At 35.6% G+C, this 13,008-nt stretch overlaps 1 protein-coding gene across 18 annotated transcripts in view; it reads left to right on the top strand.

Annotated features, from left to right (window-relative positions):
• The window catches only part of LOC108147427 (protein alan shepard), a 127,812-nt gene extending 116,522 nt beyond the window's left edge, over window positions 1-11,290 (top strand). For 4 of the 18 annotated variants that reach the window (XM_017273890.2, XM_017273883.2, XM_041707970.1 and 1 more), the window contains 8 exons: window positions 495-748; window positions 2,574-2,632; window positions 4,040-4,164; window positions 7,258-7,399; window positions 7,702-8,072; window positions 8,448-8,630; window positions 8,993-9,168; window positions 10,359-11,290. In XM_017273890.2, the coding sequence (XP_017129379.1) occupies window positions 495-748; window positions 2,574-2,632; window positions 4,040-4,164; window positions 7,258-7,399; window positions 7,702-8,072; window positions 8,448-8,630; window positions 8,993-9,157 (1,299 nt within the window). In that variant the 3' untranslated portion in view covers window positions 9,158-9,168; window positions 10,359-11,290. Of the gene's footprint in view, window positions 1-494; window positions 749-2,573; window positions 2,633-4,039; window positions 4,165-7,257; window positions 7,400-7,701; window positions 8,073-8,447; window positions 8,631-8,992; window positions 9,169-10,164; window positions 10,206-10,358 lie in introns of all 18 variants that reach the window. The other 14 variants (XM_017273897.2, XM_017273898.2, XM_017273886.2 and 11 more) reach the window with 12 other exon arrangements.
• The last annotated feature ends 1,718 nt before the right edge of the window (window positions 11,291-13,008 follow it).

Below are 13,008 nucleotides of genomic sequence, written 5' to 3'. Positions count from 1 at the left end.
CCAAGCAGCATTCAATAACTTCGAATAGCAGCTATTTCTGTTGGAATTTCAATAAAAATACTTGCACTGCCTCCAGTTGTCGCTCTTCCTTTAGTCCACTCTCCAGCCAAATCGCTTAATATTATCGACATACTTTTGCACTATACATTTTAATATTGCCTGCAGCTGTGGGATGCAGAAGAGTATGAAGTACTTAGACCACATGAACATCTTTAAAAGTGTGATATGATTTCGTTTAAAATTGCTTTAAAAACAATTGGGTACCGAAATTACCAAACAAAAAGTCCGAAAATCTTTGTTAATCTCTTAAAGGGGTTTAACTTCTTAACGCCGATCTTAACTTATAGTAAATATATTGGTTATATGTTTACTTGAAAATTTGAGCACTGTTTTCGTTTAAAAGTTTAAAAACAAATTTTTTTTCTGTTGTAAGATCATAGAAAAATCGTATTTATTCTGTGTACTAAAGCCATCTGTTCTCAATTTTTTTGCAGTACGGTCAGCGAGTGCCGACGGCAGCCTCACCGAGCAACACCAACTCGAGCAGCTCCTCGAACACGGGCTCCCAGAGCGGCACGCTGAGCACCAGCCTGAGCAACACGACGAACACCAACACGAACATGGGTCCCAACGGCACGGTACAGAATCAAAACCAACAGGGCGGCGAGCAGTTGTCCAAGACAAATCTCTACATTCGCGGACTGCAGCAGGGCACAACCGACAAGGATCTAGTTAATATGTGTGCACAGTGAGTACCAGGACCTAGATTTGGGCTACCAAAAAAAAAAAAAAAGCCAAAGCCAAAACCACTTCAATGCATTTCAAATCAGATTCAGATATGGGCACAATCAAGACTATCAGTGATTTGTGCGTGTGCATGCCCTGCGGTCTTGTACCTCGTCTCTGCGGTCCACCTGTCACATTAAATTGCATTATATCTAACACAATCTCCTTGGGCAGGCCATTATGCAAATTCATTTTAATTGTTTTTGCGGCTCCAAGCTTTCACCCTACTGAAATATATATAATTGCTAGATGCTGATGCCTTAGAGCAACCAGAGCAAATGCTTATGCCCTCGAGCAAGAAGCATCTACATCAATTTTAATTGAACGTAATAACAGAATGAGAATAGCCAGTTATTGATGGAATAAAATTATATACAGAGTAGTCTATTAAAAAGTTCTATTGCCAGAGAGTTCGAATAGGTCAAGGCAAAATAAATTCAAGAATATATTTTATAAGATCTTAAAATTTACACCACAAATGCAATGGAAATATATTTATTAAACCAACTTGAATGCTTGTATTCCATTCCGACGTCCGTTTTCTTTTTTCAGCAGTATCTCTCAGATACGCTTGTAACTTTGATGCCACATCAAAATGCCATGCATACGAAAGGTCCTAATTCGAAATGTGTGTGACCGGACAACTATTGATTTGCTCCCACAGAGTGATTTTGTGTGTGCGTTTGGAGCGGAACGGAGAACGGAACCCGAAATCCATTTCCATCCGTTCTATGCGCTCCACCTCCCCACAAACCCCGCTGCTAATGAGCGGCTTAGCCTCAGTCCATTCCGCTTGGCTGCGTTTCCATAAAGCCACCCCGTCTCCTTTATCCTTCGGCCCAAAAGTAACCCCCAAAAAAGCAACTACCCCTGACCTTCTTGATGGACGAGGCCAAGTTTCTGCAAACTAAACAAAATCCACTAATTAGTGCGTACGCTTTATCAAACAAACAAAAAATTGGGTATCCAAAAAGGAAATCATTTTTGTGGTGTACCAACAAAGTAAACTTATTATTATGTGTGTATTACGCATACGCACTGTTGGTCGTTTCTTTTATGCATAATAACAACTTATTTGCGGCGTCCCAAGTGATCCCATTCCCTCGTTGTGTAAGTCAAGTAATTAAATTGAAGGTTAATTTATTTTGCTTTTTTGCCGCACAGCGTCCTTTTCTCCTGCTGCTGCAGGCAATCAAAATAAGCGGCTTATTAGTGGGCAAAACGGGGGTTTGCAGGGTGCCTTAATGTTATTATAACTAAGTATTTATAAGGTTGAGAGTAGGGGAAACTAGTGTAACTAGGAAGATATCGATTTAATTTCACCCGGCGGCCAAAGGGGCATTACACACGGACTAAGTCAATTATTGCCAGGCATAAATGAGCAATGTAACGCCCTAGGAAATGGTAAAACGATGGCTAAAGGGTTGTGAAAATTTCCATTGCCTACTTTGGCGCGCACGAGCATAAAAATTGCATTTTAATGACACTTTAATTGCCTTATAGTAAGGTAAACCCGGCCCAATCAGAGGCACTAGCCAGGTGTCTCATCGATCAACCCCTTAACTTTAAGCCCCCATCCTATATAGTATATATATTTACTATGGCACGTGGCACCGGACACGCACACAAAGACACCCTGATGAGAGACCTGAATGTGTTTATAATCTGATTATCCATTATCCATTATCCATTCTTTGCAGTCGTTGTCATGCTACGAAATCCCATTGTCCTTTTAATACGATTTCCTATTTAACCCACCTGTGTTTCTTCTTGTCTGCAACTTTCAGATACGGAACAATTATATCAACCAAGGCTATTTTAGATAAAACAACAAACAAATGTAAAGGTATTTTTTTCTTCACCATTCTCATCATTATTTTATTTATGTGTGTTTTTGTATAAGTATTATTAGTATGTGTTTATGTAAAAAAAGATATCCAAATGAAACGCAAGAAAAGAAAATATAAACAACCTAAAAACTGAAATTTCATTAATTTCTTACTTATTGGTTTTTTTTTAATATTATTAATGCTAAGTGTTATTGGAAAAATGTTTTAATTGTGTTTATCTTAATGCTGTTCGTTTTTCTAAGATTTTTTTTATTTGTTAGCTCAATCAATTTTTTTGTTATTTGGAAAATTTCCAAGAACGCTCAGCATATTTTCTTATTTTCTTTAAATACAACTATTTTGTTGAAGTGATCACAATTTACCGCTCGTTCGTTATTGTATGTAGTTTGTTTAAGGGGTAGCGTTTTAAAGGCGAAATTGCTGATGAATTCTTCGAGGCTATCACGAAGAGTTTTTATTTTGTTTTTCTATTTTAGCTAAAAAAAATTGCACTTTTTTTTTTTCTTAAATAGAAAATATACGTTTTCGGAAAAATCGAAAAATTGGCCGGTCGCTCTAACTTCGTCAGTTTTACTCGGATGACTTAAAAAAAAATAATAAAAAACAAGTTTAAAACTCTACCCCTCCCCTTAAATATCGGTTAAATATATAAAAATATCGTTTTAGTCATTTTTAAAATAAATGTTTGCAATTTCTTACTTTGTTTTCTTCTACTGTTTTTGAGTTTTTTAGTTCGATTTCTGATCATTTCGCAATCGTGTCATTCATGCATCTCACTCTACTATTACAAATACTATCTACTGCTACTGGTGCACTCAACTAATGCTAATAATAACGATTACGATAATATGTAAATACCCCGATAACTGAACAAGCTGTAAAAATAGTGTATCTATAAAAGACTGCTCTCTATCAATGTGTGTGCGTGTATCGATATAAATATATTTTTTACTCAGTACTTCTCTTTTTACTTGCCTTTGGATCTTTTTTTCAGAAATTCTGTTTGTTAGTGTTTAAGTTGAATCCAATTAATTATTAATTTAATTTTCACCCGTTTTTTCTTCTATTTCTCTTTTCCCGTTGAACGAATATTTTGTTTTTGTTTTTGTTCGTTTTTGTTTTTGTTGCACGTGACCCAATGCAAAAAATCTCATTATTTTTTTCGGTTCTTGATTAAATTCAATTTCAATTTTCGATTTGTGTGCCAACCAAATATTGGGCTATAAATAAACATCTCTTCCTCTCTTCTTCTGTCTCTGCAAATATATTTATATATATATTTATACATGCAATTAAAAAAATAAAAATAAAATTCCCCCCACCCGCAACACACAAAAACAAACAACAAAAAAAATAAACAAAAACAACAACGAAAAACAAAAACAAAATATGCTTTTTTGCAGGTTACGGCTTCGTCGACTTCGAGCAGCCAGCCTTCGCCGAGTGCGCCGTAAAAGGATTGCAGGGGAAGGGCGTGCAAGCTCAGATGGCCAAAGTGGGTATCTGGGTGCTTCATAGGCCGGCCATTGTACGTTTGTTTGCATGCAAGTAATACTCACCCCCCACACACCTCAAAAGTGTCCCATCCAAACCCTCCTCCCCAGAAAAATAGCCCGAAAGCTCCATCCTGAATCCGAACCAAAATCTCCCTTACCCAGTCATTTGTGCATTTCGTTTACTGTGCTGTCCCCTAAGCTGCCTCCAACTTCTATTATTTGAGTTTGATTAAGACTGAAATTAGTTTTTGGTTAGGACCCACTATTCGTGCTTCCAAAAAAAAAGTTGAAAGAAATAAACCGATTCGTTTAAGTTACAATGCTTTGCATCAGCTTAACCCTCATAACCCCTATATAATTGTAATCTTTTGATATAAAGATTTATAAAGGTGGCATGATCGATATCTTTCTAAATTAAAAAAAATAATATAAAGAAGCGTTTTTAGGCATGAGGACTAAAACCTCTGCCAATCTCGTGTGTTCTTTTATTTATGATGTATATTTGTTTTTATGAGCATGAATGTGGGTCTAAGAAGTATTTGTGTGCCCACTTCCTGAGAATCCATTTTCTCAGATAGTATACAACTAAACGAGGCGCTAAAAGTATTTACTTTCTCACACCGCAGAGTGTGTATTTCTGTATTTTTGCTATCTTTATTTATTAAATTTCCCACCTTGATACCCCGATCCGAAAACCCCAAAGCCAACCCCAATCTCTAGTTCGTAGTGTTGTTCCAAAGACTCTCTTTGTATTACCGTTTGTCGTATTCCAAAAACCACACTTAATATTTCTATAGCCGACTATATAGACAAAAACATATTTTTAGTAAACCTAAAAACATATTTTTACATTTATTTCCTTGTTTTGAATTTCTTTGCATAGAGGTAGTTAAATTGATAGCGTGATACATATAATTAGTTAATTAATTGAGAATAAATTCATTTATTAATGGCATTCATTAGTTCATTTTTATGAAGCTGAAAGTCATAAAATAAATAATCCTTCTCTTTAATCTTCCTTAGCAGTTGAAAAATGAACCCCCATAATAATGACATTAAGTGAGAACAATTAAAGTTTTTAGCGGTTTTGATTGGTAAATTATTTGCATTAAGCATACACAGTACAGGTATATTTAGAGTTTAGTGTAAAACATTTTCCATAAGGTATTTTATCTTTACAAGAATGCAGTACATCCAATACAACCCTCAATAAAATCATTATTAGCTCAGGCCTTATTCATCAAGGTAGACATAGATTTTGTCTAAACTTTAAAAATGTAACACTAATTTTTCTTTCTCAATCAACCCGGATATTTAGATTAAATTTTAATAGATTTTTGTTAATGAATCCATTATAATAGAATTCTGTACAAAATAAATGTTGAACATGCTTACTTTATTTACTTTTTTTAATTGTTCTGCGATTTAGAAGGAAATATATCGCTTTTTAAATTTGTCACTCATTCTTCATGTGTTTTTATTTCTAAGAGGTATAGTAGCTTAGTTCCTAAATGGGAAATTGGGTTATAGATACTAAATTTAAGTAGATTTTAGTTAAATAACTAATCGGTTTAAGTAGACAGAGCCAAATTCAAATAGTATCTCTTTTCCCCGATTTTATTTAAAGAGAATATTTTAAACATCCCAATATTATAATCGTAAATCTTAGTCAATAATTAGCAGCCTTTTACAGCGGCTTACGGATGCTGGGACCTAGCATCAATTTCAATTATTGGCCATTCATTCGTGCATATTAATAATTTGTTCACAAATCAAAAAGTTTTTCAATCGAAGAGCTTAGCAACTTTTTTCACTTCCCCTCTCGTTAGCTTTTCCCAACTGTTGTAATCCGATGGCATTAAATTCTCATTAAAAAAACATAGCCAACGAAATAACGGAAAGTTTGCTGTACAAATAAAACACAGACCACATGTATTTGCGTAGGCATTAATGATTGTAATCCATAGAATAGAACAATACTCACACACAATAGAATCAGTACAACTTGCGTATATCTCTCTTCATATCTGATATTTTAAATATATTAAATCTGTATATTCAACTGTATAAACTGTATACTCGTATTTTGAAGTTATAGCCAGCCAAGTATATAACCAACCTCTACTACATCAACCTACTACAAAAGTTTGTTGTTTGAGTACGCAAATTGCTACAAACCTGTGCCGGCCAAAAATCAAACCAAAAACCAAATACAATCTAAACTCTAAGTATAACAATCAAACAGATCTCATTAAACCTTAAGACATAATTACTGAGCAGGTATTTAACTTAATTAAGCATATGAGATGGCAAATTATTGATTGAGATTCCATCGATAGGATACAGTTTATAGATCGGCAAGTCTGTGTCGATGCTGAATATCTAAAAAATCGAATTTATTCGGACAATGATCAGTGTTTTTTAAAGCAATAAAGCAACTCCCACCAGACTTTAAAAAATATATATATGTGAATGTTAAGCATAGTTATCTATTCCAATTAAAAAAAGTGTGTTTACTATCGATGATAAATTCAATGTTTTGCCAACTCTATTAACACTGCATTTTCAGGGGGTAAATGTTCCATAGGCTATCTTTTTCATAAGGTATTCTCCGATAAGTCTGAGGCATTACATAGCATCCACACAAACACATACACTTTCGCAAGAGTCAGGCACACTTAACACCACACTAACACACTGACAACAGACAAACAGTCCAAAAAGAGTTGACAACAGAAACATTTTTGGCAAGCAAACTTGAATATTTACTAATGACAAAATCTCTACGTTCTTAATTTCTCTACTCCCCTCTTTCTCAACAAAATAAAAAAAAAAAACACACACACAATCGCAACAATTTCACATACACACACAACAACAACAACACACCCATCAAACGCATACGCACACCAATTAAACACACATGCTTACGCCAACTGCTTTTGTGTAACGTTAATTTGTGTGAAACTGAAACAAACAACCAACAAAACCCACCAAAACCAAACCAACAAATCAAACTAAACCGATTCAATTTCAACAACCGTCCACAATCAACAATCAACAACCAACAATCGACCACACCACACCACCCTGATCTGACCCAATTGCATACAACAACCACACAGCAACAGGAACAGGATCCCACAAATTTGTATATTGCAAATTTGCCGCCCCACTTCAAAGAAACTGATCTGGAGGCAATGCTATCGAAATATGGACAAGTTGTTTCGACCAGAATATTGCGTGATCAGCAGATGAACTCCAAGGGTAAGTAGAAAGTTATTTAAACAAGGTTGCCGTCATTGATATAAAATAAGAAAACATGACATTTAAGGAGCACGAATTATGAAAGATAACATTAAACAAACATGAGTTGTTTTTTTTTTTTGAACAAAATGTTATTAAAAAGCCTCATGACATAAAGTTTAAGGTTATATGTTTAAAATATTAAAAAAAAATCTTTAAGAAGCAATTTTTTTTTATTTCGTTTACGATTTTTCTAATTTATTCAAGTGGCAACCGTGACTGCAAAATCTAAAATAATTATTATATCTTATATCTTCCCCCAGGCGTTGGCTTTGCCCGTATGGAGAGTCGTGAGAAGTGTGAGCAAATCATTCAGATGTTCAATGGTAGCACAATACCGGGTGCCAAAGATCCCCTGCTGGTGAAGTTCGCCGATGGCGGACCGAAAAAGAAGAATCTCTTCAAGACGCCCGATCCGAATGCGCGTGCGTGGCGCGACGTTTCCGCGGAGGGGATTCCCGTGGCCTACGACCCCACTATGCAGCAGAACGGCGTCAGCGTCAACGTGGGCACGCCCATCGGAGTGCCCTACTCCCGCTTCAGCGCCCCCCAGGTGGGTGGCTATCCAGTGGCCGGCTCCCAATGGATACCCGGTTACATGATGACCCAGCCGATCACTCAGGTAGATGATCAGGTGAGTAGTGGAGTGACTTCCATTATGGGTATGTGGCACTGGACTAAATTAAAAGAGTATATTAACTAAAAGCATGATTGTCGTGAACTATATGTATGTATGTTTCAATTTAAATAAATTAAATCGGTCATTTTAATATTTAGCAATAGATTTCAGTTAAAAACTTTTTTTTTTTTTTTATTTGAATTTTTTTTTTTCAATTTAACATTATGTTACAAAAGATTTAACCTAACCTATACCAAACGAATAAATTTCTATTTATAAAATACACGTGACAAAATATATTCCTTACTGCTATTATAATGCTTTTTGTCGTGCTCAATTTATTCCAGTGCCGTACGGGGTTAATTTGAACTTTAAACTATTACTTATTAGCCTTGTTTCTCTCCACAGTACATGCAAATGGCGGCTGCCCCTCAGCTGGGTGTGACCTCGTACAAACCGGAGGCGGTGAACCAGGTGCAGCCACGTGGCATCTCGATGATGGTCAGCGGCGACACGGGCGTGCCATATGGAACGATGATGCCTCAGTTGGCCACCCTGCAGATTGGCAACTCTGTAAGCCACCGATCCAGTGATATTCTCCAGAAACTGGACACTCGAAACTCTTTCTTTCGAGTTTCCTTGCCTAAATGCAGATATGCACATGACCATATTGTAATTGGATGTGCACGTCTGTTTGAATCCTTGTGGATTGAAAAGAAAGAAACAGAGTTCTCAGTTCAAGATACACTTCAAAGATCCTAGTTTGTGCGATCTTTTGGGTGTGAGCTGTGTGTGTTTAAGATTGAACGTTGATACATAATTTGTACTCTTTCTATTCCTTTCTTTTACTCCAATTAATTTTTGTCTTGCTTTCGATTGATTTTTTGTTTGGATTTATTTTTGTATTTTTTTCGTTTCTTCGGTTTCTTTTATAGAACTTTTCTCCATCGTTACAGTACATTAGTCCAACTTATCCATATTATGCACCACCACCAACTATTATACCAACAATGCCAATGACAGATTCCGAACAGGCTAGCACAGCTGCATCACCCGACGAGGCATACACACAGTATCCACATCAAGCCGCTCCCAAATAGGTCTTCGCGAGGTGAGTGAAAGTGAAGTCTTCTCAGCCACTGTTCTCTCTCTGTTCCTGTCTCTGTCTCTGTCACAGTCTCACAGTCTCCGCATCTATTAACTTCTATGCTTACCAATCTTTGGCCCATGCGAGTCATGGCCATAAAGCTCTCACCCAAAACCCTTCAATCAAACTTTCTCTAAGTTGAACTTTTTTTTTACGTTTTCTAGATTCTTTAGGCCAAAAAAATAACTTATTTTTCAACCACAAACAATACTGTCATATCTTTGAATAACGTAATACCTACCAAGACATGTCTAATGTTCTGATAAAAAGAATACAAGTGATAAAAAAAAACTTTAGACGCTTGCGCTTGACTTTCAATTTAATCTCTATTATTTTTTTTTTGGGTACAAGAGACTACAGTTTTTTTAAAGTAAAATGAATTTGTTAAAAATGTAGTGAAAAGTTGTAGGTATTGGACTTATATCAATAAAACATATATATAAATAAAAAATTTTTATCAAAAATTTAGACCAAGTTAAGAAGTTCAAATTGAGACGGTTTGTTTGAATTTTTTTTGGTTGGAGGACCAAACCATAATTTTTTCCAATATTTCTTTGCATGTATGTATGCTCATTGCTTTTAGAGCTCTCGTTATCCTCCACCATTGAAAGCCATCTTACCCCAAAAACGATAATTTCACTTGCCATTTTTAATTTGCCTTCACTGTGAGCTTTCCCTTTACCTAAACGCCTACGGATTCATTGTTTTTAAGAACACTTAAACACACTTTTCAAAATAGCACCTACAAAGAACACACTTATACACTGACAATCATCGGCTTCATGTGTTTTGTGTGCTCTGCTTGTTGTTGCTTGCCTGTTTGCTTCAGATCTGTTCATTAACAACCAATATGTTTCTACAATTTCTGTTAATTCTAAACAAGCGTACTCTGTTTATTTTCTTTACCAATGTTCTGCGGCTTCTTTTTGAAACAACAACATGGCTGAATTTCTTATATAGTATAGTTACTAAGCAGTCTAATCACTGGTAATCCATACTAGGTAAATATCATTCATATCACTCATATAAACACTTGCATGTAACCCGGCTGTGCCCCTTTCCTTGTTGTTCTCAAGGATTTCATAAACCACCAATTTTCCATAAAAACGAATTATGAAAAACAATTGTATTAATTCAAGATTTATTCCTTTTAGCTATAATATATTAGTACCCCATTTGAGTACTATATAAATTGGACGAGAGTGAGAGCAAGCCTGGTGGAAGCGGAAAAGTCAAGGACCATGGAAAATCAAGAGGAGTGGAGTAACATCAAAAGCAGAGGATCGGAAAAAGGAGTCAGCAACCACCACATGAACAAGAACTAGAAGAAACGGCTAAAACAGCAACATTGGCAGAAGAATCGGAGACACAGCATGCAGTTTACGAAAATAAATCTAGAAAAAAGCCATCCCATAAAAAGAGGGAAGATCGCAGCAAGCTGAGGCAGAGAAAGAAATGTATAAAATTACGGAGGTTGGATGTGAGGATGAAGTTTAGGGGGTACATGAATACAATGTAAGCGATGCGAAAGGGAAAGCCAGTCTCCGAAGAGACAAGCGCAGAAGACGCAAGTAAAAAGTGAAGAAAAGCAAAGACTAAACTTAAATAATAGAGAATAGTTATACACTAAATAAACAACCAGAGAAGCAACAGCAGAACGGCAACAATTGCCAGACAACAGCGGCAAACGAGAGAAGAGCAGTCGAAAATATTTACAAAAAGAGAACTGCAGAATGCGAAGAGAAAGCAAAGTCAAAGGAAACTCACTTGGGAGTCGAAAAAACTTGAGGAAATCTGCCGAGAAAAACCATCGCAGATTAGAGTTAAGTTAATTTTGTTAAGCGCAAGAGGAAAAACAATTGCAAGGGGGGAAACCGAGAAAGAGCGATGTAAAAATAGAAGAGAAAATAAAAAGAAACTATTTTGCTAATTTTGAGCTAGCAAAACCTAAGCAGACAGAAATTTGTGAAGTGAAAGAAGAAAAACCGAAACAGAAACAAAAACAAAAACAAAACTAAATGTGTGTGCAATGTATGTTAAAGAACCGTAAAGAAACACAGAGCAAATAAAAACGAAACAAAACTCATTTCGATGATGATATAAACAAAGCATAACTCTTAAGTCAAACTGCAGCGGCAACAAAGAAACCCCCTGAAGAGCGAAGAAAGCGCAAGAATGCGAAAAAGAAAGCAAAACTTTTTTACCTTAGAGGCAACGTTTTCTTTGTTGTGGCCTGCTAGAGAAGATTTTTACGATGAAACTCAGACTCTACCTTTGTTTGGTTCTGTTTGTCTAATTTGTAATATTTATTTTGTATTTTTGTTGAATCGTGTTGAACAGCACAAAAAAACGGAAGCTGAGGAAAGCGTAGATAGCCACAAAAAGAAAGGAGATATTTGGTTTGTTTTCTCCTTATCTTGGTTTTTTTAAACCAAAAAATGCAAATTGTATAAAGCAAAGATCCGAAAGCAAAAACAAAAGCGAAAAAAAATGTCTAATTCCCCTTTTTGACATTCGTTTTGTGCTATCCAAGCAGTCAAAAGGAAGAAAATAAATGAAAACAAAAGAAATGAGAAGAAAAAAGCCTTTGAAGTGGGCAAAAACCTAGTATTAAGACTTAGCAAAACAAAAATAAGAAAATTGCATTAAGCAAAAACAGATTTAGTAGTACTAGAGATCTTTAAGAAAACAGGATGCGGGAGAATAAGCAAAAGCTTAGGATGACCGAGTGAAGAAGAGAAATCTTGTACTAGTTTTTAGCATATTTTTTGTGCTCATCAGTCGATTTAATGAATGAATTTTTTGTAGCTGTCTACAGTTTTTTACGTTAACTGTTTTTTAGACATATTAATGAAGAAAGAAAAAACAACCATAAACAACCTAGAAATAGTATATTTTTTCTGCATATGACAAGTTGTTGAAAAGCAGAATGTGAGGCAGGAAAAGAATGGAGTTTGATTAGCATGGAAACCAAGAGGCAAACACTTTTTAAAAGGGAATAGCGAAACAAACCGAGACAACACACAAAAGTAGCAAAACACAGGACAAGAAAATAAAATTTGAAAATGTAGAATTGTAGTTTAGCTTTGTGAAGGCCGGTGGAGAAAGTACGATTTTTTGAAGGATCAGCAAGGATCGAAAAGAACAACAACAAGAGCAGCAGCAACAACAACAACAACTGGCACAGGCAGTAGCAGAAATGTAAAACAAAACCAAGAAATTACTGTTAAATGAAAAAAAATAAAACAAAAAACAAAATGAAGAAGTATGAAGTAAGAAAGAAGAAAGAAGAGAACTACGTTTAGTGAACTTAGTTAATAAGCGAAGATTTCTTTAGTCTTGTAAGCGTCTCTTAAGTAGAGTTGAAGAACAGAAGGACGGAGTATAGAATTGAAATTTAACCTTTTTCAAAGCCTAGCATATTTATTTTCCCAGAACACATACTCACACACACACACGCACACACTGACACAAAAACGGAAACGGAAACACCAACACGGACACACCTATCAAGCCTAAGCATTGTATTTGTGATTTTTTCGAATGTTAATTGATTAACGAAACACGATGAGCAAAATAAAAGAAACAAGGGAACCATCAAGTGGGCAATGTGGGTGAAAGAAAGTGAGGCGAAGAGAGAAAATATTCAGAATCTCCTTTTGAGCAAGGACACCCTCGCACCACAAACAACATTCCTGAGCAAAGTCTTTGATTTGATTTTGATATCTAAATGTATGTGTTGATACGATTTGATTTTCGAATTTAGAGTTGTCGAGTCGCCTAACTGAACTATCTACATATATA

The sequence above is a fragment of the Drosophila elegans genome, unplaced genomic scaffold, assembly GCF_018152505.1.
Source record: "Drosophila elegans isolate 14027-0461.03 unplaced genomic scaffold, ASM1815250v1 contig_208, whole genome shotgun sequence".
Taxonomy (NCBI): Eukaryota; Metazoa; Arthropoda; class Insecta; order Diptera; family Drosophilidae; genus Drosophila; species Drosophila elegans.
Note: the sequence above shows the minus strand (reverse complement) of the source record. Positions and strands in the feature narration are given on the sequence as shown.